The 26,853-nt window shown below is 41.2% G+C and overlaps 2 protein-coding genes across 2 annotated transcripts; both read right to left on the bottom strand.

Annotated features, from left to right (window-relative positions):
- Positions 1–11,594: 11,594 nt before the first annotated feature.
- LOC139306608 (major facilitator superfamily domain-containing protein 6-A-like) lies at positions 11,595–23,975 on the bottom strand. The gene is made up of 7 exons (XM_070930509.1): positions 23,799–23,975; positions 20,929–22,462; positions 17,835–17,932; positions 16,086–16,247; positions 15,728–15,826; positions 14,832–15,124; positions 11,595–13,666 (listed from the first exon to the last, which is right to left on the bottom strand). Exons 2-7 carry the CDS (start codon positions 22,458–22,460, stop codon positions 13,439–13,441), a joined length of 2,412 nt encoding a protein of 803 aa, XP_070786610.1. The 5' UTR covers positions 22,461–22,462; positions 23,799–23,975; the 3' UTR covers positions 11,595–13,438.
- A 1,792-nt stretch (positions 23,976–25,767) lies between these two features.
- LOC139306436 (leucine-rich repeat-containing protein 4C) lies at positions 25,768–26,853 on the bottom strand. The gene has a single exon (XM_070930294.1). It carries the CDS (start codon positions 26,851–26,853, stop codon positions 25,786–25,788), a length of 1,068 nt encoding a protein of 355 aa, XP_070786395.1. The 3' UTR covers positions 25,768–25,785.

Here is a 26,853-nt window from a genome sequence, read left to right as displayed (position 1 = left end):
CTTAAGTGGGCTCAGATTGTGACAGAGCGGCCTTGTGGTTAAAAAGACTGTAGCTGAAAGGTTACATTTCTACAAAAGCAAATGTGTAAAACAACAATCACACTAATAACACTTAAACTGAATTTATCAGATGCTAGCTAGATATACGCTACGTTAGCTACTGCTGATGCAGTTAGACCAACGTAACTGCTGTATATTTTGAAATTATAATATTTCTGGGAATTTGGGGTAGTTAATGACACAACGGATACAAGAAGAGTTTAACAATAAAACAAAGTACACATGTTGGGCTTTTTTAAGTGGATTCTAGTGTTTCAAGGTAAAAACACAAAATCATCTGGATTTTGGGAGAATGCTTGTTTTTAAAAAATACTCAGGGGAATTTAAGCCTTGACTGTGTTACTGTAGTTAATAATCGTAATGTGCATCACATCAACTTTACAGATGGAAATAGCATCAAGGATCTGGTGTGAGAAGCTTTTCATCATTTATCACAAGAAAACTGATGTTGAACTTTATGTGATGGTCAGCACATCTGCAAAGATAAGTTAAAATATTGTGGAATTCAAAATATAAAAAAATGAATTCAGTTTGGTGCAAAAAGGTGTTTAGAAAACTCATGTAAAATTATAAATGATTTGCATTCTTTCAAGGTTTCGTTTGTGATCATCTTCACAAATTAGAAAAAGGTCACGTCAAATACAAATGTGGATCATTTGCTGTGTATTGAAAGTAGTGGGTTCAAAAAAAATGGGCCAGGCGTCATTAATGTGCTGGAGTTTTTACTGGTGGTAAAATGCTTTGTGTTGCACCTCTAAAGCCTCAGTGGGAAGCCCTGTGCCTCCCTGTTGACAGGTCGTGGGCTGACGTGGAGGGGATTTGCCCATTTTGGCCATGTACGGGCCTCAGCGACCCTCGCCGCCCACTGCATCTTCACCCTGAGAGTGCTGCTGACGTCTGACATGTCTGCTATCTCCAGGCGGAGGCTGACGCTCCCTCCGCCACGACCACACACTGCAGTCAGAGAGAAACCAAACCGGCCTTCAATGTGGTGTGCGTGACAAAGACACCTCAACTCTGAGCTTATCTGAAGGTGTGATTAATCTGTTAAGTGTATTAATTTGGGGCTGCTGCAGAAAGGTCACGACTTGCTATCAGATCGCCTTCAAACCTCGCGGACTGCTGAGATGTGACAAAAGATGAATACTAAAAGGGGGAAAAATCCCTTGCAGGAGAGGAAGGAGAAGAGAAGAAGAACGAGTAGAAATGATGAAACAATGCGAGCTACAAGGGTGTGAGCAAAGTTGAGGCAGGCTTTGAAGTGAAGCCACACATTTTGCATGATTATTGCTGTTAAGTTTTTGATCTTGAGCCAGCAGGCACGAAAAACAACAGCAGCTTGGGATTAGTCTCCCCCCCACTCACACGCCTACCTTGCCAACATAAGTCCCTGACTCAATTAGAAAAAAACCTCTGCAACTTAGGGCTCCTCACGCACAAGTACCCACATCGCCCTGCCCACGTCCCTGCAGCACATCACAACCAGCATCACTTTAATCGCAGAGCACAATGAATGCACAGGGATTTGTCTTGGTGACATTAATGCAGAGATGTGCTGACAACTAATGTACACACTGATAAGACAGTGCCGAGACAACAGGGCCGAACACACAGAGGAAATAAAGATTTATCTGCCTTTAATTAAATATCAGATATCATCCATGGAGGTTACTGCCTGCTGGAGCTTCATGAAGACTGACTGGAAAATCAGAAACGTGACAATTGATTGTCTTTGCATGAATGATTTGTTCATTTATCTGGTCAGTGGTGTTTTAGTGTCTCACGGTGGTCTGAATGATGTTTCAGAGGCGTTTCAAAGCAGATGAGAAGACAAATCTGTAGCAAAACACTGACTGTTAACGCTCAAAGTAAATATTCAACTAAAAATGATGTTTATATACTACTTAATTGGCAACCTATTGCCAAACAAGAATGTTGATTTTGGACGATTTGCAAATTCTTGCTTTCTGCAACATCTGCAAATATGGCAACTATGTAATCTAGCAAATAAAATGCAGTTAAAATTAAAGTTAGGCAGCTAGAACAGTTGGTTAAGGTTAGGGAAAGATTGTGGTTATGATTACTAAATTGGAGAAACATGGTGTCATTATGTATCAGCGGACATCTTGTCTTTTACCTGCTGAACCAAAGAAGGAATCGAACCGTCAACCCTGCAGGTGTAAAAAACAATCCCTCTTCTCTTTCTTCTCAGATCTGCAGCTTTTACTTGAATTAATGAATTTGTGTTTCATATCAGGGAGTTTTCCCCCAAAGGTGAAATATCCACAGATTCTGTCGGTCACTGCTTCCTGGTCACGTCAGCGGTCCAGGAAGTGACGCGGAGTTGTTTACTGGAAGTCCCTCCAGGTCAAAACAGCTCCAGCTAAGTGAGTAAAATGTAAATGTGAATGTCCTGACTGTGGGCGATCAGTGAATTTAATCTGCACTCTGCTCTGGACAACTGCGTCGGATAAATGACTAAATGGAAATGCAAATGTGCTGAGTGTTGGTTGTGATGTGGGTGATCCAGGAACTTAAGCTCCCTGTAATGTTGCTCTTATTAGAAGTCACCCTGGATCAGAGAGTCGGCTACAATCAAACGCCTAAATCTCAAATCTAAAAGTCCTTTTTGTTGTTAAATTGTAATGTTGGAGATCCAGTAACTGGAGCTCACTCTGCACAAAAGCCTCAGCTGAATGTCTGTACTGCAACTCAAACAACACGCATGTATATATATCGTTAATGAATTGACACAAACTGCAAAACTTTTAAGAAAACGTATTCGCTGTATTTTCAAAGTCCAATATTCACTCTCCTTTTTGCTCTGGTTCGGTCTCCACAAAATCTGAGAAGACGTACCCCGATCTTTCACTGAAGTGAAAGTAGTAATGCATTCAAAAATATACTTCACTAAAAGTGGGTACCCCTGGGGTTCAATAATGTTTTATTGATATAATAATATCACAATCTATGAGTTGATTATATTTTGTAGCATGAATCTGAAGTAACTAAAGGTATCAAACAAATGTAGTGAAGTAAAAAGCAGAATATTTGCCTCTGAAATGTAGTGCAGAAGGATCAAGTGGAAATACGCAAGTAAAGTACAAGTACCTCAAAGATCTACTGTACTAGTAAACCATATTATCAGTTAGCGCACTTGCTCTCGACTGTATTGTTTCCACAGCAACAGATGCAGACAGGTTGAACACACACATCTGATCTGACCTTGTGGACAAACCTGATGATAACAAATCAGATCCCCTGCAGTCTGAAAAGCAGTCGATATATCTCCACAGATGTTTACCTGTCACCTGGATAAGATCAGTAAACTGTCCCTTCACGACTCATGACTTCATGACTCACCTGTGAACGTCTCATGCAGTAATAATGTGCTGTATGTTCAGAGTCGGCAAACACCAAATGAAAATGAAAGTGTGTATAAGACGTTTTCTCAGTTTACAACCATTACTGAATCAAACAAACCTTTAACACCCACAAAAGACACGAATAATCAAAACCGCTACTAAATGGACCTTGAGGTGAGCTCATTTTGTCAACTGTTGCTTTCAAGCCAGGACAGTCGAGAAGTCCTTAAAATGTTCAAGTACAGACGTGATTTTATTTTTCTTTCTTTTTCTTTTCTGTCCTGAAATCAGCAGTTTTTAGTAAAACAATCACGCCCTCTCGTCCAATCAAATCACCTCTCTTTCTGTCACAGACATCTCATTGGCTGTGAGTGATTATAATAAGACAGCGCTGCTCTCTCTTAAAGTCACTTTAAAGTTCACTTGAGTGTCAGCTGAAAGCTTTCAGATGTAAAGTGCAGCTCTCCTACCGTGCTGGCCTTGCAGGCTGCGGGGGCCGGAGGAGGGCCCCGGGCGGGGCCGGACCGGGCCGGCCTGCTGGGCTGCAGGGCTGCTGGCTGCCCACGGAGAGGCCTGGCTGGGTGGGCGTCATCTATGGAGCGATTGATCCCAGCCAGGACAAAAAGTCTCCCTGTTGTCCTGCTCGAGCAGCAGCAGCAGAAAAAAAGTGCTCAGAGTCACTGCAACAAATACTGCTGTACTACAATATACTACTACTACTACACTCATACTACAACACTATTTAAAAATACAAAAAATAACTTCTAGTTCTATTATAAGCAACACCACTTATACTAATACAGTCACTAACAGTAGTACTATTACTAACTGCTGATAAAACTATTATCACTGCTACAATTATTAGTGCAGCTACTACTGATATTATCAATACTACTAATACTGGTACTACTGCTAATACTACAATTGTGCTCTTGCAGCTACTGCTACATCATTAATGCTGCTAGTACTTCCACTGCAGATATTTCTATAGCTATTACTACAAATACAGAACTACCAGTACTTGGATTGGATTGGTACTCACCACTACAGAGTACCCACATGAGTACTACATAATGTGTACTGCTACCTCCTGGAGAGTGCAAGAACACACTTTAAATCTACATTTTAGCAGTGGTGGGAAGTAACTAAGTACATTTACACAAGTACTGTGCTTAAATACAATTTTGAGGTAGTTAAAAGTAGTTCCACCTTGACTAACGACAACATTAAAGTACTACTTACATATTAATACTTCAATAATAATGATCCAATAATATAACAGTATAACACTCTGGTGGCGGTGGTACTGGTACTTTTACTTGAGTAAAGGATCTTCTTTTTAGCTGCCTTTTGCCTGATTTAATTTAGTTTTCTTTATGTTAGGAGCACAAGACATCGCCCTATTGGAGGTCAAAGGTCAGAGGTCAGGAGTCTTGTTGTGGCTGTGGAACAATCATGGATGATGGAAAAATGATCTGTAGATAAATGAATCTACTGACATTATCTACTAACAGTTTCCAAGAAGTTTTCATTAATGAGACAACAGCGCAAGACAACTGTGGAAAATGTGAAGTGAAAAACAACGAGGCACAGAAGGTAAACTTTGTGTAAAGTGCTGTAGTATGACTCTGGTATCACGCCAGTCTTTCTCCTTTGAAGTCCAGGCAGCCGTGCTGGGGAGGCGGCTGCTGCTGTGGGCTCGGTGTGGAGGTGTTTGCCTGGAGAGGGGGAAAGGTCACAGCTACAGAGCACACATCTTTTACACTTTATAATACGCTGCGTCGGGGCTGACTGTTCATCAGCTGCTGTATCTGAAGTTCACTTTTATGCGCTGACGGAGTTTTAAAAACTTTTGGGCCTGAAAACTGCAAAGATGCCAATGAGAGAATGTTTTTATTGTTTGTTCTTTTGTTTTTATCTGTGTAGGTTTATCTGGTAACATCACCAGATAACACCAGAAATCAGAAACAGTATTTTCATCAGTAAAATATGTATCATGTTAATGTTTTTTTACTCTTCTGGTCTTTGTTCTGGATCTGAAGACGTGCAGGTCCTGCTGACAGGGTGAGCCCAAAACGAAGTGATTAAACAAGAAGGGCGTCACTCCTGGGATTTCAAAGAGAACCAAACCTCCAACAGGAATGCAGCGAATTACAATGTATACAGCCATGCATTTAAGCTAAATGCTATCATCAGCATGCTAACATGCGCACAATGAAAATGCTAACATGCCGATATGTAGCAGGTATAATGTTTACCATGTTCACCATCCTAGTTTAGCATGTTAGCATGCTAACATTTACTAATTAGCACTAATTACACAAAATACAGCTGAGGCTATCTATATGTACACATCTATAGAACGTGTGTGTTTCAGCCTAGTGTGACTGATTAGTTCAATAATTAATTCACCAAATTGCCATAAACAAAGCTGTAAAACTAAGTGAGCTGCTGTGAGATAAACAGCAGCAGAGGAAAGAGTTTACTCTTACCTTCATTCAAGAGTTGCAGCTTCACTGAAGTCAGGCTCCTCCATGAAAACCAGCTGCTACAAAATTAATGATTTTTCCCACAAAACACAGGCAAGTTCTCTCAGAAATCTGCATTTGTGCTCTTCTTTTCATCACCGACGTCAGCTGGGAGGGACCAGGATCAGGAGCCATTTTCCTTCAGTTTTTCTATAAACTGAAGTTACTCGCTGTTTCAAAAGATTTCGACCATTCTGATCCTGATTCTGGAAATCATATGGTTTATTTGGATTATTTCCTTGATTGAATCGTTTAGTTTATAAAGCGGCAGAATGTAGTAAAAACTCTCCATCATTACTTTCCAGAGCCCAAAGTGACGTCTTCAAATATTCTATTTTGTCCAACCAACAGTATAAAACCCCAAAATATTCAGTTGACATGGTTTCAGTTTAATATAAAACAGAGAAAAGCAGAAAATCATCACATTGGAGAAGCTTGAACCAGAGAATAATTGACAGTTTTTACTTGAAAATAAACGTTAATTGTTTAATATGTGGTCAGGTATCCAGATAATTCTTCAAACAAAATTCCAGTTTCTCAAAACTTGGGTCCTATTTTTCAGTTATGATGACAAAATGCTTGCTGAGAATTTGTTAAAAAGAAGTCAGACTGGGCAAAAAACACAAGTAATTATTATTATTACTGTTATTAGGATAGCCAAAACTACAAAAATAAGACTCAGGTTGTCAATATAATGTACCTAATATCAGCAGGTGTAGATAAAATATACATTTCTGCTTGATAATCTTACTTTTGACAGATGCAGCGTGTCCTCTCCATCTGACAGCAGCATCTGTTGGAGGCCGCAGATGTCGATGCATCTGGGAAAATGAGATTTTGCTGTAATTAGTACGGTGAGTGACACTTCACTCTGTAGTGTTGTTATCCACTGCTTTCTCATCTCGTCGTAATTATCATCATAATCCATCATTAACCACATCGTAGACCTACACTGCTGCTCGCAGCTCTCATTGATTTTTAATGATTAATAATGCATGTCCATTATAAGTGCACTGTCTGTGCTCTCTAATCTACATCATGAGGGTGTATATACAGTACATGATACAAGCACTGCACTGAAAAATGATTAAAATATCAATGTTGTGAAAAGGATTCTGTTTTGTTTGTCGTTCCCATTGATTTTATGTAATTCTCAGCCATCATATTCAACCACCACTAATCTGTGATGTAGAAAAACACCACCAGCCTGCAGCTGAACACTGGTAACCTCCCATCCTGCTGAGACTTTTTAGATTTTTTCCAAAACCATATTTGGCTTGTGAGACAGCGAAACGCTCTGGCAAAAATCTGGAAGGCAGAAACCATTGTGGCCGGTGGATGAAAATGTTAATTTCCTCCCTTGATAATGATGCATGTCGTTTCCAAATGTGATTATACAAACAGAATGGTGTGTAACACGCTTGTAATGTGCTTAGGATGTTTTAAAATACATTACCATGCCCGCACACTGTGAAATGTAAAAGACCCTAAACGAAACCTTTAAGGTTTTTTTTAGATTAAAACAGCAGGGGGACCTGGGACAGATCCCTGAGGAACCCCTGGATTAAGGACAGACAAGAGCCTGAGTTTGAACAATTCCTCAAATCCTTAAATATTTTGACTCTTAATTACTGGATCACTTGTAAAATGCAGCCATGTCATGAGTGCTTTGGTTTTTATTATGAAATCTGTCATCAAGGAGCCAACAAATGCGAACTTTTTGTGTTTGTGACTATAAGGTCACAAAATTGATCAGGAACTTGAATCCCTGGATTACCTGGAACATTTTGGGTGGGAGACTGATGACTAAAAACCTTTAATTACCTCATTAACATCTGATATGCAGTAGGTCCACACACTTTCCCTGCATTTGGTCCAGTGGAACAACTGTGGTCATGAATATGATGAACTGCTCGTCCGTCGTCCAAACTGCTCCCTGCACTGAAAAAAGTCTCAATAAACATCAGTTAATCGAATACGCATCATGAATTAATAATTAGGTCAATGTCCACTAAAAGATGAAGAGGAGTGTGCTGTATGTGGACAGGTAACACTGCAGCGTCCTCACTTTCCTGTGCAAACAGAGGCAAGGCTGAACACAGCCAGCAGGGTGATGCCAGACCGACCATGACAGCTGTCTGCTCTTATATATCTTAGTCTGCTGCACCCGGTCCACACTGCAGCGCTCATTCTGCTCTGCACACAGGGACTCTTAACGTAAAACCAAACAGCAGGAGCAAGGCGCTAACCATGCTAAGGCTGGGGGTAAATAGAGGCTTTGCTACATTAGCTACAAATGTTAGCTAGTATTTCTTATTAGATAGTGGTTAGTGTTTTGGCTACATGTGCTAATGTGGCTCATGTATGCGTATAATAAACACTCATCACACATCATTTTGCATCATGAGTTAAAGGTGCAGTTTTGCATGACAATTCTTTACACATCTATCAGCAGCAAAGTATTCTGAAAGTTGTGTAGAGTACATTACTTTGGACATTTCTTTTTGATGGCTCTTTATGGTGCATACACTTTACTTCATAAAAATTGGGGAATTGGCCATACAATAGCTACCATCACGTCCTCACTATTATTTCTGGGAATTTATTGGTTTCGGTCTCTTGATAAAGAGTTTACATTCTACAAATTACACATGTTGGGTGCTACTTCACATACTGTAAAGTTGTACAAACTATACAGAAATAAAAGGCAAGCGCCACATGGGAAATGTGTTGTGGTAACTCCTGCGGGATGTTTTTAGTGTCATGCTTAAAATCAGCATATGTGTTTTAAAAAAAGGCACAAATTTCTCTCCAAAAGATGGAGTAAGAGGCATGCAGCCATGTGATATTTACTCTGCAGCATCCTGCCAATAACATGACTCGCTGTGGTCTTTAGTCTGACTCAGACTTGACTCAGGTGGTCCTGATTGCAGCACCGCAGGAGGTCTAAGCGGGGGTCGTCTGGGGGGGGTTTCTGGAACAGCGTCAGCACCAGGCTCATCTTTAACCCGTGACCCGCTCTGTTGTCTGCTCAGTTACACTTCACAGGTTAGTCATTTAGCTCGGTGGTCTCCAGCAGTTCGCCTCGCAGGGGCAGAGAGTCTGCAGGTTTCTTTTACCAGCAAACACTGAAGCAGCTAGTTTCACAACACAGTCAAAACAAAACATGACGGTAGTCTGGGGCATGGTGTGTTTTAAAGGCTGATTCTGATATCTTTTATACTTTATATCTTTATATCTAAATTTTTCAGTCAATGAAATAAAGGAGCATGGTCTAAATAAAGGATTGTTCTCTATATTCCTGGCAATGTAAAAAGTGCGCTAAATATAAATCTGAGGGGTCACAAGATGATTAAAGGGATAAAGAAAGAAAAAAATGTTTCTGACTCAAATTTCTGCTTTTTTCTTGTGGAAGACTGTAACCTCTTCAGGCCTCTAAAAACCCTTCAAACAGCTGTAAACGTTGGAAAAAGAGGGGTCACAAATAGCCAGAAAGTTTGGGAACCACTGACATGAGGAGGTAAGTGTACGGAAAACATAATCCTACAATTAAATATATACATTTACTGGCTGCATCAGCAGCTTTGCTGCTTTCCTACCAAGAAATTAAGGAGAACATGTACACTAAACAGAAAATTGGACTCCTGTTAAGGAGGCTTGTAAGATGATTGTGAGCCCTTGGTTGCCGACAAACGAGTCCACCTCGCCACACTGTGCTTCCCAAGGTGCTTCTGGGTAATGTGAACACCTTGTTTTGGCTAAATTCGGCTTGAATCTGATCTCTTTCTGGAGGACACGTCATCACCTTGACTCAACAGATCCTGCCAAGTCGCCTCCTCAGGGCGTCTGGCTCGCCTCTCCATCATGGCACTGTGAGGAAAAAGAAGCTAAAAATAGCTTTAGGTTGTATCTGGGCAGCGGTTGGTCGGGAGCGACTGATGAGCATAATATTCCCACTTTTTAATAATGACAGTAATTAGGTTAACACAATAGATGAGGCTATATTGTGTTTTGATGATGTGGTCATGCCATTTATGAGATCTTAAATCTGATAACATCTGATTTGAATCCTTTTAAGGCTCAGGTGTATGTACAGGTTGTGGATAAAAGCAACAAACATCCAAACAAACAAAACCACAAGAGAAAAAGAAGCAAGTTAAGAGAAGAAAACAGGAAATAAGAAGCTCAGATAGTGGAAAATGACCTTAAAGCCCTTATTTTGCTTTACCTTTACAAAATTATTGGAATTGTTGACATTTTTTATCCAGTGGGATAAAAATCACAACTGATGTGTCTACAATCAGCCAAATAATCAACTGACTGTCCACATGTCCTGCCAAAGTGCCCACAACCAAGACACTGAAATTATTAGCATGTACAACACTATTTGCTCCAGTAATTGGAAGCGTCTGCAGGTCAGCGCTGCAGTAATTCCCTGTAATTTCCATAGATGTGTCAGAGAATAAAAAGCCTGCCTTGTCCTCGACCCTTGGTGTCATTTAAATTGAAATGTGTAGCATTGTTCGGCAGCTCACGGTCATGACACCCTCGAAGAAAACAACACTATTATACAGATCATTATTAAGGACCACGCAAGACAAAACAACAACAACAGCAGAGGGGCTGGTGAAATTTCTCCACGGATATCAGACAGGCTGAGTGTGCCAAGACGGTTTTGATTTTATTATTTATTTATTTATTTTTTTACGACAGCACATAGTCTAGTTTTTGAGGAAGCCTATTACTGTCCTCCCACACACACCCATCAGTAGCAGGCGCACCACGACCTCAATAACCCTCCACACACACATATAGAGGCTGGTTGAGTCCATTTAAGACGCCATAAATCCACCAACACACTCAGAACGCTACTGCCATCAAGTGGCTGATTTTACACACATCTGCCTCAAAAGCATCCTGCAGCTAAAGCCTGTACTGTACTTACAAGTACAATATAACAGGTACTTGTACTTTACTTGAGTATTTCCATTTTGAGCGACATTTCTACTCCACTACATTTCAAGCACAAATAAAGTATTTTTTACTCTACGGCATTTATCTTGACAACTGCAGTTACTTTACAAAGTGGCGGAAGAAGTACTCAGAACCTGTACTTAAGTGAAAGCAGCAATACCACAGAGTAAAAGTACTCCATTACAGTACAAGTCTGCATTCAAAATGTTACTTAAATAAAGGTATTACCAGTAAAAGTACTCGTTGTGCAGCATAATTCACAGTGTTAATATATCTATATTTATATAGTAATATAAAATATGAATAAAACTTAAGTATAATATTGTTATATATGACACTATTAATACTAATTATGATCTTTGAATTTAAAGCCAATATAGATGAGAAGTTCTTCAAGTGCTCAGAAAAATGGAAATTTGCATATTTACAGTTGACAGTTTTGGATCCATCACTATCGTAGACATTTTATAGACTTAAAATTAGCTGAAACAATAATAAACCTATCATTAAATAATATTTAAATAATGGAAATAATTGTAAGTTATTTCCTGCACTGATGTCCTGTTTCAGCAGGAAGTAGATCACATTTAGGAGGCGAAAAGGCTCTTTTAATCCTGAACGTCCGTCCTCACAAGACTAGTAAAACAAACACACATTCAGCTCAATCTGCTGTATTATTTGTGGGATATTTTTAATAATATTTCAAGATGAAGATACACCGATACTGTATTAAAGGGCTCATACTGGCCTTCATGACTCCATCACAGAGACAGAACAAAACATCCTTTAATGATTCAAATTGCTGTAAACAGAATTTCTTCATCTAATTCTGTTTCTGAGGGTTCTTCCGCCCAGACGACACAAAAACACTGAATACTTTGGGAATTGTTTGGCATGAAAAACAAAGACAGTAAATATAGTGTGTCGGCTATTGGCAGCTTCAGTACAAAAATATTGGAATGAGGCTTTAAAAAGACCCTCAAGTGTTGAAGAAGACATCTTTCTGTAGGAGTATAGGACAGTAAAGGGCTCCTTGCTCGACATCTCATGATAATAAGTTAGAACAATAATGATGATTAACAGTGTGTCTAAAAGAGGCACTTTCTTCATCAAAATTTGACGAATAAGTGAGGAAATCTGAAAAACAAAGTGACCCTTCCTTCCTGTCGTGAGATTAATTGATTAAAGATTTTTACATTTAGCCTACAAGTATTACTTTCGTTCCCAACCCCACATCACCTCCTCAATGCCTTACTCTGCTTATAACATTTTAAATGTAATACTTTTATTGTTGGTCAGTTAAAAGGACTTGATATCGTAGGAGGGTTTCTATGTTTAATGAGCTAAATGTACATTTTAAGACCTTTTTATTACCACACAGGATCCAATTTAATACTTGTTTCACGATACTGGCCAAAGTATGAAAGTATGATGGAAAACCAGTATATTTCCCAGCAGTATATAACAATAATATATAGTATATAACAAAAATGGATGGATTCATTAAGCAATCAAAAATAATCAGTAACTACAATTAACTCTGTCATTTTCTGACTCAAAACATGTTTTCTGCAATAGCCATTCATTCTGTATTTAACTCTCTATGTACTAGTTTTCATTGTTGGCGGAGTCCGCCATTCTTTAACTTAAGTTTCTATGTTTAAATGTTACCTCAGTGATTTAATTTTGTTAAATCTCGTTGATATTAGTCTCACCTCACTGTTCGCTCTCTTTACATTGAATCAGAGCTGGTTCAAGCTAATGCTAATCCAACCTTTCCTGCTGCTGCTACTTCACATTAAAAGCAAGACAAAATGCTTTATTGTCAATTAAAAAAACGGTCCATGGCGCAAAAAAAGATCGGGAACCTGTTTTACAGCGCATGAAAAATCACTACTGCAGTTTAAAAATCTCTAAAAGGTAATAATTTGTGTCTGAGAAAAATCTCAGTTACTGCTAAAACAGCTGTTGTCACTTCTTTAAAATTCTGTCGATGACATTGTGGAATCAAACTGCTGAATGAAATCATCATTTTGTCAGATTTCTTCACTTTTTAAGTAAATCAAGTTAATAAATAACTCATCAAGAGGCACATTTTTACATTTGAAGGATTTTTCCTTCACACTCCACCAGTAAAGGGTATTAAATATAGTGCACAGCGTTCCAAGGTGAGTTGGATTCGTCCACCTCTGTCTGAGGGGCAAACGCCACCCAAGGCACCTCCAAACATTCAACCCAAACTCCCCGTTGCATCTATTCAAACAAGTCATGAGTCTTAAAAACATTTTAGAAAATTAGTTACAGTATTTCCAACGTTTACAGAATTAAAGGATATTTTCTGCCTTATTTGATGATCATATACAAGCTAATTTTTACAAGAACTCTAGAGTTTCTAGGAAGACTATTGCTCTGATGTTTAGGCTGAATTCAAGACAAACTTGACAGACTTGTTGAGATGTATGTATGTTTAAAACTCAGTGTGTGTAAAAGAAATAGTTTCTAAATGAACCGTCAGTCTGTGTTTTCGGCTGTGAAGGTCGGGTTTTCTTTAGGCCCTCCTCTGTCTGAGGATGGGTGCGTTTGGTCTTTGTCCTTGTAAGAGTCTGAGGGTGCTGGGTGGGTGGTGTTTGGTTGTGTGGGTGTTTCTGAGACGGGTGGTGGATCTGAACCGTCGTCGCTTGAGTTTCTGTGTGACGTTGCCACCGCATTGTACTCAGCCGACGCCTGCTCATTAGGTACCTGGCAACAGGAGGAACAAACAATGATCTCGATTGGAAGGCAGCCAGTTTTGCAGTTGCATCACACATCTGGCACCATGGAACATGTTATCTTTTATTTAGTCTAATTATACACAAACCAGGCAAAAAAACTAGCTGAAAAAACTTGCTTGAGTTGCTACGTGGCTAGCTACTAGCCAACAAAAACATTAATACAATGATGTTAATGCTAACATGTTGGCCTGTGCTAGCTATGTCATCTGAGCTGCTAACTGGCTGCACAAAGACAAACTGATGTCTAACTTCATCATCATGTTCTATGTTATAATGCTGCACTCTATATTACAACAATGATTACAACAAACTAACATTATCTACAGCCAAAATTGGCAGAATCAACAGAGCTGAGGACCTCCAAGAGGGTGGGGTCGGGTGGGGGTGGGGTTGACATCACTGGGGAGTAATTCAGGCGTGCATGCACCTCACAAGACGTCATGAAACAGGCGTGGGCAGTTCGCAGACATGTATGCATGCATGTACACACCCACATACCACACACACACACACACACTCTGGTATGGATGAGTCACTGTTATCACATGAATCAACACACACACACAAAGAAGAAACCCTGGAAGCCCCCGCACACACACAAACACACACACGGTAGTTTTCCATTGACCTTTGCACGCAGATGTCTCACCTTTCTTCCGTGTGTGTGTGTGTGTGTGTGTGTGTGTGTGTGTGTGGGGCAGCCCGTTAGTGGAGGAAGCGTCAGAAAGTTCAGGTTAGTGAAAGTTAAATAAGCATTTCCTATGGTCATTAAACAGTCACAACAGATGTATTATTATTATTATTATTATTATTGACCTGTGGAGCTGGACATAACGGTTCCGTGTTATTCTCACTACTCATCAAAAAACAGTACATACTACACTTGTACATGGACAGAGTATTACCAGGCAGTATTGTTGTACATATTTTGATATATACATATTTAGTTTCTAGATTAGATTTCAGTTACTTATGTTTTTGTTGTTGTATTTACGGTTTGTTTTGTGATTCATGTGTGTTACCTATCTACGTCTGAAATGTCCTAAAAGGGACCCTTTTGATTTATATAAAACATGACCTTACCTCTGCCACTTTTACACTTTTAATTGAAGTTTAATTGTGATTTTGTTCACCTGCAGTGGTCGAGTCTCTGGAGGCGGTCCGCCGCTCTTCATCATGTTCATCAGCTCCCTGATCTGGACGATGGCAAAGGTGATGGTGACCCAGGGGGCGCCAGAGAGCACCCAGGCCGGCCTGGTCACGTCCTCCTGCTCCTCCTGGTGTTTGGTCTTTTTGACAGGCAACACGGCAGCCTGGCGAGCCGGGGCGGGGCTACCGATGGTGTTCTGGCTCTGCACCAGGTCAATGGTGGCAATGGGAACCGGGCTGGAGGGAACCGGGATGTTCTCAGCCAACATTTTGTCCTCTGAGGGAGGATGAGGAGAGAGGAAACGTCACAAAGCTGTCTTAACTTGATTGAACTTAAATTAATACGTCTTACATTTATGATTTACAGGCAGGTTTCAAAAAGTGTGGTAGTATTTTCGAGGACCAGAAGTGGACAAGAAATGGACTTTACATGAGATAATGGATGGAGAGATTAGGGCAACATGGACTGTAAACTGCAGAAAGAAAGCTGGAGGAGGTGGATGTCAGTCGAGCTGGAGTTCTGCACTAAAAGCTGCTGAAGTGGATTGAAGTTTACAGATTGCGTGCTGTTTTTTGACAGTTTTTTGTATTGTTTCTTCCATTTCTGCACTTGTCAACGGTCCTAGTCTCAGTTGTTAATATCACACGTTTAAAACAATCATCTGCATCAGAAGACAAACTATTGCAGTCCTTTAAAGTCCTTTAAAACTACAAACTATATGGTTTTATCTCCTGACAACACAACAGACTCAGTCCAGCTTGGTCAGGTGACGTGTGTCCCCACCTTTAAGATGTTTCTGCAGCGAGTGACGTTCATCTTTCACCATATTTTATCAGCTCTCTGGCACTGAACAAAGAGGAAATTGTGAGTTTTTCCCACCTTTCTCTTCAGTCTCCCCAGTCAGACACTGGATGAAGGAGAAGATGAGGAGGATCATGAGGGAGGCCATGCCGATTCCTCTGAACGTTGCTGCAGCACCTGCAAAACAAACCGCAGTCACGACGAGGAACACTGGAAGACGTCATTCAGGAGGAGTTTTACGTTTTATTTCAAGCTTGAAAAATACGTTTATGGCTGTAAAGAGGGAGGAAAACAGCTGACTGATACACAGCCACCAATATATCACTTTTTATATATTATATATTGCATTTTAAAAATGTTTTTCTGCCCCAAAGTGTCCAAAATAAAACTCAACAGATACACTATATTACAAGTTCAGCGCCTGTGCGAGTCGTACCAAAGTAGTTGACAAACACTCCTCCCACCATGGCTCCACAGCCGCGGCCCAGGCCGAGGTGAAGGCCCTGCAGGATGCCCTGCGCCGACGTCCTCAGGGCCGGGGGGACCGCCGCACTCAGGAAGGAGATACACGCTGCCCAAACTGAGGCGTGGGTCACACCTGGAGGACACACAAGGGGCAGACATGGGTCACAGCTGGAGGAGAAGGAACATCTGGAACTACTACTGTTGGTTTTAGTCTCTTCAAGGGATTTGCGGATGATTTTGAAAGGATAGTAGAGACAGCCTTTATCTTTAACTTAAAACCTCTTGATATTTCTAATATTTTGGGCTTTGAAATTATTTTTATCAAGAAATTTACTGTTCATTTAACTCTGCTGGAACAGTCAGATAAGCTCAGGGAAACTTAAAAAGCAGCATTAAAGACACGTGAAAGACAGGATTTAAGCTACAGTGTATGACAACAACCAAGAATCCTACGCTCAGCTCTGGTTGTCTCTTTGTAAACTGGTTTTATACAAATTTGGGAAGCTGTACGTGGGAAATCTGCAACTGTAAAATCAAGCAAGTTAAACCAACCAACAAGACAAGAAAATAAAATGTAACTGTGTTGTTTATTTGCCCTCAAGTAAGATTTCACGTCTTTGAGGGAACAGCTGAGTCTCCACATTTGTCTTCGGGGTGTTTTGGCTCAAGTGTCTGTGATAAAAATCACACTTTATTTATCAGGGTTAGTGAAACTGAGATCACAACATACCACAAAGTAAAATACGATTCAACAGTGGTACCATTATTAACACAGCACGTACTTTTTCTTTATTATTCTTTTTCTGTATCTCTCTCTTTTGTTGCGTTCTCACTTTTCCTTTCATTTGTAAATATCTCTGTATAATTTCATTTTACTGTAATCTCTGTGTCTACTTTTAGAGCGCTGATCTCTCGTTGAAGCAGCGTTGTGTGGTGATGTTATCAGCTCACACTCGATGTTCTAGAAGTTGAATGCACTCAGTTTTAAACTTTTTAAATTGTTTTACTTGTCGGCTTCAAAGTCAAAACAGGCAGCAAATTTGAAGATGAAGTATTGAACTAGTTTTCACTTGTTTATTCTGTGAGGCGTCAGTGTTTCCTCAGGGCGGACATCTCAAACAAAGACTCTTACAGTTCATCATCGATCTCTTAACCATTGTTTACTATCCACTCCACTTTCATTTCTATTCAACGTCACATCTTATTTTAAATTTTTTATCTACTTAAGTTTGATTTATCCACTCTGTGCGTTTCTGCATGTTCTGCAGTTATGAGGAGCGTCTCTTTTCTTTGATTTATTGCCGTTTATTGATGATGGACATCAGAGATAATATAACAGATGATATCCTCGGGAAGTTTGAGTCACACTGAATCTACAACCGTATCATGTGTGTGGATGCAATGTTTGATGCAAATTTCCAGTGTGTTCAAACTGACCTTCAGCTGTTTAACTGCACTGTTTGACTTAATTAAGTCCGGCACAAGCACACAGTTCATGTGTTCATGAGTGTTTTCTAAGCTTCCTCCGTGTGTACAAAATCAGCGTCTGACAGCCTCCCACTAACCAGCAGATTCTGCAGTCAGTGACCCAGGCTGTCGGAGGAAAGAGGCCGTCTGATAAGCGTCCTGTTAGACAAACAGAGCCTGGTTCCTGTCCTGTCCCCTGGGTCCTAGCTTCCCACAATCCCTCCCTGCAGACAGAGGAGTGAGCGCACGTTACCTTGAAGGACCTCCATGGGCAGGACGATCCAGGCGTTCTCCAGGTAGGAGATGTACAGGTAGCGAGCGGTGTTGCAGGCCAGGCCGATGTACAGCACCCTGAGAGGGACAAGATGGAGGAGGACGGGGTGTAAATATAGAAATATTTATCTTTAAGTCTTTAAGTCAAAAAACTGTGTCCAAACAACAGTCCATAATCAGAATCTGATTCTGTAAAACACAACTCATACATGCTCATTCATACACGACAAAGCAAAGCTTCAAATCTTTACACTTGAGAGTGGTTCGTAATTTTGCCTGAAAAATTCTCAAAACAATAAATTGGTTGTCAACTAAAGTAACTTGTTCATTGGAGTTTTTGTGTAGAAAATGTCTTAATATTCTTAATTTTACATCCCCAAAAATTAAACAATCCAAAGTTTTCAATTCATGACGATATATAAAAGGAGCTTCGCATACAAATCTTTACATTTTAGAAACTATTATCAGCACGTGGGGAAATGTAATTAATTTGTTAACTGAGCCATTGTTTCAGCTTCACACTCTTTTCTGTCCATACCAGCTAATAAAACAAAGACGTGCTTTATCTGCCAATGAGCATTAGCTCAGCTCTCTCCTTCCACCCATAATGCTTTGCATGTACACTAGGTTTGTTTTCCTATTCAGTAGCTTGTTTATTAGAGTTTTGGTGAGCCTTTGGTACTTTTTAAAATATAATTTGCTTATCATTTAGTGTAGTGTCTGAGTACTTCTTCCATCACTGCAATATTTAGGGGTCTTTTCTGATAGTTGCTTTTTTTATGTTCTAACTCGTAAAGAACCGAAGCTTGCTGACATTTTCTGACATCCCTGTGCTGTTATTTGGTGAACGTCTTTTTTCTCACGACACACCCTCAAAACGTTCATCTGTTCATCACCAGACAGGATTACTTGTGTACACAGTGTTTGTTCATCCAAAGATGGTTTGCTGAGCACACACACAGACAGACAGACAGACAGACAGACAGACAGACAGAAGATGCATGTTTGAATGACAGCTGAGGATCTCTCACTGAAAACATGAATTATTTAAAATCCACAGCAGCTTATTCACTGATGTGAGCTTCTTCTTCTTAGATTCTCCCTGAAGATTAAGGGATTCAAACCAGCGATCACTTAGTCATTCAGCTCCTGTTAGCTGTTAGCCATGGTAGCACTTCCCACTTCCCTGATGATATAAAAGCTTGTGGCTGTATATGTTCAAACAAGGAATGCTAACACTTGATATAGTGGAGGACAGGTATTATCAGGTAACACTGACTTATCATATCCATGCATATACACTCAGTCACCAGTTTATTAAGTAGCTAACACTAATGCAGTCTAATACAACAGTCCTGCAGTAAGGCTATTAGAAATTAGTAGTCTGTTTTTAGCGGGTTGTTTGTCAGAGAAGGGTGAAAAATGTCTGTCACACTTCCTTAAAGTCCAAGTTAAAGTCTTTTGTTTGATAAACAGTCTAAAATCCCAAATTATTCAATTTAATATCACGTAAAAGACAAAAAAAGCAACAAAACCCTTACAATTCAGAAGCTGGAACCAATGAAATCAACGATTAATCACTTTTCAAAATAATTGCTGATTAATTTAACTGTTTAAGCGCTGTGTCATCATTGCAAAGCTTGGCCAGCAGAAAACATCACATATTATATAATATAATGGTTTTGTTGCCGTTATTGATTGGTAAAATCAAATATGGAATAATAATTATCCATATAAATGTAGTACTAGTTGAGCCTTTAATACACCTGAAGCTTATTGGCATGTTTTGTAGTTCTGAAATAAATAACAAAAATAACTAGCAAACTTCAAAACTACATTTTGAAAATTACTCCAAAGAGTTTGGACATTAAAAGGTGTTTTTCTATATTTTTCTTATTCTCAACAAATCCCATGACTTCCTGTCTGTGGCTCCAAGTTGCTGTTTTAACGAACAAACAGGAGGAAAAGGTGCATTTGTTGTGGAATATTTTCAGCAGCAGATGAAGTGTAAAATTGCTAAAAGCAGTGAAGCTTTCCACTGCTAACAGTTAGTTTAACAGAAACTGCAGCCTGCGGTGACTTATTAACATCCTCTCATCTATAAGGACATGGATCAGATGTTTCTGCTGTGGCTCAGACTTTCCAGTAAAGCAGGAAGTGTGTTTGCAGCAGAGTGTCACATCCTCAACACAAAGTAAATACTTAGAAGAGTGAGATTAAGCTGCAGAACAACGTGCAGTAAAACATTATTTATGTCTGAAATAACAGTTATACTACATTATATCTCAGTTTTACCTTGTTTTTACTGTCTGTTTGACTTTTATTTTGTCTTTTATTTGTTCTATTTTTACCTTTTCTCTTATTTGTTATGCGATAGCTCGGTTAGCTTAGCTTAGCATAAAGACTGGAAACGGGGGAAACAGCCAGCCTGGCTCACTCATTAACATGTTATATCTTGTTTGTTTAATCTGGACCAAAACTGAAGAGTAAATACAAAAAGCCGTGGTTTTACCGGAGGTGTTCTGCTACACAAAATGATGGTTACAAAATAAAGACAAATAATGTGATCACAAGTCAACGTTCAGCCCCTAAACAGCAGCAACTTTTTAATACTCAGTTAGTGAGGCTAATAAACAGCAGCAGGGCAGGTGTATTTAGTTAGTAATTACTTAAAATCCTTTTAAAAACACTCCTTTCCCTTTGACTGCACCTCCTGTTGACTCTCAAGTTGTTTCAGAGTCAACAGCAGAGACGCTGTGTGTTTCCTGTGCAGGTACAGAACTGCAGCCTGCAGGCCTCGCAGCTGAAATCTAACACCAAGCTCTCAAATGTCCCCGCTGCCTGCGAAGGTCCGGACCCCGAATCCACTACGACAGAAACCCCCGAGCATCAACGACGGCATTGTGTCAGACATTCACTCTGCTGCTGCAGAGCGAAGGATGGATTTAACGGCTCAATTTGAAGCACTTAAAGCACAAAAAAATGACTAAACAATTAAAAATGAATTAATAACAATTATTAGTTGCAGCCCAAATGCTGGTGATGATGGTCCATAATCTGCATGTTACTCTCACCTGACATGTCCGACCAGCTCGATGAACTTGTGGCTGGTGAAGTAGGCGGCGAGCTCTGAGATGTGGCTCAGGACGGAGCAGATCCCGAACAGCGTGGTGGTCCCCTTCAGGTCCTCTAAGTGCCAGTACAGGAAGGTGAAGACAAAGCCGTAGCCGAAGCCCATGAACCAGGCGACGAACAGGACAGAGCTGTAGCGAACGCTGCAGAGGAGCTTCAGCAGGTCGCTGTAGTGGAACTCCTGAGCAGTGACAGGGCCGGTGGGAGTCTGGTCCGAGGACTCGGGTGACGCTCTAGGGCCGTCCCCCTCCGCCACCACCCCCTCTGGGAGCTCATGCCTGTAGTCGTCACCTTTTTCAAAGTAAAACTGAGTGGCTACGATGAACGCCACGCCCATCAGAACGGCAAACACAATGAAGGCGATCTGGTAGTTGTGGAGGCGGAAGTCGGGCACGAGGCAGCCCACGCCATCGATCATGACTTTGATGTGTGTGTGGTCGATCCAGATGCCCACCAGCAGCATGGCCAGACCCCATCCCAGCGAGCCCCACATCCTCTGCAGGCCGTAACGGTCGCGGGCTTTACCGAGGTACTGCAGGGTGACAGTATCCACGATGGTGACGGCGGGAGCGCTGAAGAACTCACCCACGATGATGACGAGCAGGATAAGCAGGAAGATGGACTCCACCTGGTCCCTGTTGTAGGTGATCTGGTACTCCTTGGCTTTGGTTGGAGCAGAGGAGGTGGTGGTCGTGGTGGAAAGGGTTGTGTTTAGCATGTGCTGGGTGGTGTTAACCGGCTTGAAGAAAGATGAAATGGCGGTGGGGGTGGCGTTGGCGTTGGCGTCTACGCTTCGCTCTCGCCTGTGGAGCACACTGACATAGGAGTCCAGGAGTTCAGGAAGCCCAGGGCGGTCTAGAAAACTCCGGCGACTTCTGGTGTGGTTGGTGGAGTTGCTCGGTTGCGTGGTGTTACCGTGCGGAAGAGTCGTCGTCACAGGCGTCACGGTCGTCAGAGGAGCAGCATCTTTTTCCTCACACTTCATCTCAGCTGGTTTGACAAAGCCGATGCCGCAGTTGAACACCAACCAGCACAGGACAGAAAACAGCAGGACGGCCTTCCCTTTCTTGAAGCGGTCCGCCACCACGCCCCAGAAGGGGGCGCTGCAGAACTCTATAAAGTAGCGGATGCCGACAAGAAGCCCGCTGCGGCTGGCTGACATGCCCAGCTGCTTGTAGTACACGGCCAGCAGAGGGTGCAGCGAGCCGTAGGCGGCGTAGAAGAAGAAGTAGAAGACTTTGGAGACGAGGAGGTGGTTGTTGATGCGGAGGCACATCCTCTTGCAGCAGTCTATGGAGTCCGGCTTCAAGACCGGCGGCTGCTCAGGTGGCGTGTCCAAGGCGGGCGCCGGCGTCGCAGAGGCAACACCTTGACGCTCCATCGTCAAGGTGTTAAACGGCTCGGCCAACACATACTTCCTCTTCTGTTCCTCCTCGTCGTCTGTCAGGATGGCAACCTTGTCGTCAGCTGCCATATCTGGAAGATAAGGAAATGAGGGTGAGAACGGCTGCAGGGCGTGACGGCACCAACGTTCAATAATCAAATGATGAATTTATTCTTCAGCTGGCAGCTTTGTGTGCAGAAATAACTCATTCATGTTCCTGGTTTGTCGGAAAGGAAAACATAAATCAAATAAATGTAATTCTTATGTTTGGCAGGAAACCAAACGTGAGAATTAAATCTGTCATTAAAAAACATGCGATCCTCTCCATGAAAACACAACAGCCTTAAAATGATTTACACAGTGTTTCTTTCTCCAGCATCAATACTTCTCTTCGTCTGGCAATAATCAAACGGCCAATAGGAATATAAATAGATCCCTCTTTAGAGGAACATTTGGTGAGCTTTAAATACAGCAGGCATGGTCATTAAATTGCTTTATTAGGTAGTAATACTAATCAGAAGTGTGATTAAGGGAGATGTTTACCAGCCTTAAACAGAACTGCTAATTAAGAAACAGACACACATACAAAAGGATTTAAATCAGCTCCAAACATCTTATTGAGTCAATGATTGCATTATTAAGTATTAGATCTCATCTCCTTCTGAAATTCAATCACACAACTCTGGAGTCTGGATGAAACATAAAGCAGTGAAATCACTATTTGTCTGTGTTTGAATAAATAAAATAAAGGTGACATAAATCTAAAACGGTACCTTGAACAGTCTCTGGAGTCTAAATATAGTGATTTATGATTTAGACCTGGTCTGATGTGGTCTGAATGAAACAGAAAAGTAGGGAAATCTAGTCCAGGTTGAAAGGTAATGTTGTTTTAATCTAGACCTGGTCTGGTGTAGTCTTGATGAAAAAGAAGCAGTGAGTGGGACCCCTTAAGGTTCTTTGGAGGTCCCAGTTTGAGACCCAGTACTAAGCCATGAGGACAATGGAACTGGTCATTAACGCAATAGTGATAAACACGACCTGATAGTGAATGAAACATCAGTGAAACTACATCTGGTTTGGTGAGCCTCCAACGACCGCTGGAGGTCCCCGGACCCCAACTTGAAAACCGTCTGTCCGTCACTGACTGTCACTGACGGTCCTATGCGGAAGTAATTGGTATCTTGAACAAAGCAACTGTTTATTTTAGACTTAAAACAAACCAAATTCAATACTTTTAAAAGGAGGAAATGAAGTAAATTAGCTAAAATGGCGTTAGTAATTTAAAAACAAAGTAAACCGGTTAAACAGGCAGGAAATGTCTCTAACGTCGAAGCTTGTCATTTAGCCGCTTGTAACCTAATTTAAACATATTTAAAAAGACTCAATGTAAAATAAAACATGACATTTAAACAGAAATTAATTTCTTACCTGCTCAGGTCACCGCTCCCATTAAACTATGACTGCGCAGTTTCTGTTGAATTTCTCTCTCCTCGGTCGGACATTTTTCACACAAAACGCATCATAATTACTACTTTTAATTTGCGGATAATGTTTAAATTTAGCGTAGTGTTTTCATGTTTTATTTAAGTGTGAATTCAAAGTGTTTCTCCGGCTTTGCTCTTTGTATAGAGAACAACAGCAGCTCGTCAAACCGGAGATCCCACCTGTCCTGAGGCATAACAGTCAAGTCCGCCATGATGGATGTTACGGCTTCCGGCCGATCCTTCTAAAATAAAAGTCTTTGTTTGATATCACGTTATATTTTTAACCCAAAGCAATGGGATGATTTGTCAAGTGGCTCAACTGTACAATATAATGAACCTGTATTTTGTATATTTCTTGTTTATATGTACGTAAATTCAAATTCCTTTCAAGTGTCAACATAATTTGCCAATAAATAAAATTAGACAAACGTTATGCTTTTATTTTGCCCATATCCGGTAGCCTTCATCTCTAAATTCCCGCACATTGACGCAGCAGAGCGACTCCGCCTAAAGGTCTCCAGTGTCTCCATTAAAGGGGAAACTTCCATTAATCACACACATAAACACAGTCAATACGTTTCAAAGTGACACTGTACAGACTGTAGGACTCTGGTATACGTTCCTATGGGAACAGTAGAGTATAAAAATAAAACATTAAATCACAATAAAGAACATTAAACTCACCATTGAGCAGCACAGTAGACTTCCCTACAGAGATATTATGGGGATATTAGAGCAAATATTAAATATGAATATTAATATACCATTCAGTGCCATAGACACACTTGTTACTGCAGCACTGTTACTTACTTCAACAGTGCTGTTTATAGCAATAATAAGCTCATTTTCACTGGTGAACATAATTTGCGTGAGAAATACATTTTAACCTCTTGAAGTCTTGATTTACCCTCAAATTTCCCATTAAGGCTCATTCATTTTAAGGGGAAAAGCCCTTTTCATGATATAGTGTGTGTATCTTATCCAGAAGAAGCTAAACTAACGTTAGAGGTGTTAGAAACTCTTTTCTTTTTACTCATATTGTCATTTTCCGTTTTTTTTCCAAGGTAGAGGTCACATTTTGTTACAAAAACGACCAAAAGAGATGTAAAGTACAACAATTCATGCTGATTTTAACACGGAAGTAGTGCCAGATGGGTGGAGTTTTCAAGAAGAGTGACATTGCGAGTTCCTGTAAAGCTTCAGAAAGTTAAACTAGCAGGAAACAACATACCACACCCATCTGGAGCTTCAAGAATATGAAATCAAATGTCATAAATGTATTTTTAAAGCATTTAACCTGTTTTACCTGCAGGGGGCAGTGTAGACTTCTATTTTACATTGACAAAGTTGATGTGTCCAGTTTTGACAACTGTGTTGTTTTTATTGGAAAATATGAAAATATGGGCACAAGTTTTGTCTTAAATGGGACATGAGACACAACGAAATGTCACAACATCCCATTTAATGTTTTCCAAACTTGGAGTCACATCAGGAATATTAACAACACACAACCACTGCTGTAATGGCAGTGCATCCGTTCACATAAAAAAGTAACAGCCACCTTTCAAACATGTAAGATGGGAATATAAACCCTTTTTTATTAATGTTTCAGTTAAGTTTTGAGAAAAAAACCTCATAAATATAAAGTAATTCCCTGCACAGTGTCGGTTGAAAAGAAAGCTTTTTTAGGCTTTTTGGTGTGAAGAAGATTAGAAATCCTTCAACAAAATGAACTGCAGAATCTGAAATCTCTTTCCAGGTGTGCAGATGTTCCTGTGGGATTTCAGTTGCCTGAAAATATTGCCTGAAAGTCAAAATGCTGCATTTTAATCTCGTCTTACTGAGCCAGAAAATAAAGACTGTGAAGAGATGACAGATTGAATGGCGTTATGACATATTTCAGACAGAGATAGAAGGAGGAAAGCTGTGTTTCAGTAGTCCGACTCATCTGAAAGATCTCCCTGTTGCGTCCAGTGCTTCCCTTTCTTCTTCTTCTTCCTCTTCCTCTCGCCCATCAGCATGGCGGCCAGCACGGTTATCACCACAGTGATGGTGATGATGAGCACGGTGACAGTCTCGGCGAGGCACAGCTCCGTGTCCACATTCATCAGCCGATAGTCATTGAGGACCAGCGGAGCCTTGCAGGTCAGGTTGTAGTAGTCGTCCAGGAAGAGCCTCTGGATGCTCCGCAGCTTCAGGAAGACTCTCTGCAGGTCACAGTCACAGTTCCAGGGGTTCCCCTCCAGCAGGATGTGGGTGCTGTAGGTGTGGATGGCGAGGAACGTCTTGAAGTTGATGGTGGACAGCTGGTTGTTGGCCAGGTTGAGTAACGTCATGCTGGTAAGCGGCTTTAAGACGCCCATCTCCGTCTCGTTGATCTGGTTTCCGGCCAGGTTTAGGACCTCCAGGGAGCGCAGCATGGAGAAGATTCCGCTCTTCAGAGACGTGAGCTGGTTGTCCTCCAGGTGGAGCTGCCGCAGGGTGCTCATGGAGGAGAACGACCTCACCTGGATGGTGTGGATGCTGTTGCTGGTCAGGTTTAACCTCTGGAGGCCGTCCAGGTGCAGGAAGCTCCTGCTGTCCAGGCTTGACAGGCGGTTGTGGGCGAGCTGCAGCTCCCGCAGGAAGGCCAGGCCAATGGAGAAACCTTCAGTCAGGGTGGAGATCCGGTTCCAGCTCAGGTCCAGTTTCTGCAAGAACTCCAGCTGAGAGAAGCTGCCGTCCTCCACCACGCTGATGCTGTTGTTCTGCAGCAGCAGGACTCTGAGCTTGCGGTTTTTGCTGAAGGAGCGTTTGGGGATGATGGAGATGTAGTTGTCGGACAGGTCGAGGAGCTCGGTGGTGGGGGGGACTCTGCCGGGCAGCTGGGTGAAGGGCACCCGAGAGCAGATGGTGAACTTCAGATTTCCTTGACAGTCACAGCCCACCTCGCACCAGCTGCTGTTAGACCTGGAGGACGCCTCTGTCACCACCAGGAGGAGGAACAGGAACTCCTTCAT

Source organism: Enoplosus armatus, chromosome 24 (assembly GCF_043641665.1).
Source record: "Enoplosus armatus isolate fEnoArm2 chromosome 24, fEnoArm2.hap1, whole genome shotgun sequence".
NCBI classification, from domain to species: Eukaryota; Metazoa; Chordata; class Actinopteri; order Centrarchiformes; family Enoplosidae; genus Enoplosus; species Enoplosus armatus.
The sequence above is the reverse complement of the archived record's forward strand: the minus strand, read 5'-3'. Positions and strand labels throughout refer to the sequence as shown.

Bases quoted from the DNA above. Each gene is read 5' to 3' on its own strand.
- LOC139306608 (XM_070930509.1), bottom strand. From the start codon at position 22,460: ATGGCAGCTGACGACAAGGTTGCCATCCTGACAGACGACGAGGAGGAA. The intron at 17,933-20,928 runs GTGAGAGTAACA...TGTCCCTCTCAG, and splicing joins GAGCTGGTCGGACATGTCAG to GGTGCTGTACATCGGCCTGG. The intron at 15,827-16,085 runs GTACGACTCGCA...TTTGTTTTGCAG, and splicing joins AGTGTTTGTCAACTACTTTG to GTGCTGCAGCAACGTTCAGA.
- LOC139306436 (XM_070930294.1), bottom strand. From the start codon at position 26,853: ATGAAGGAGTTCCTGTTCCTCCTCCTGGTGGTGACAGAGGCGTCCTCC.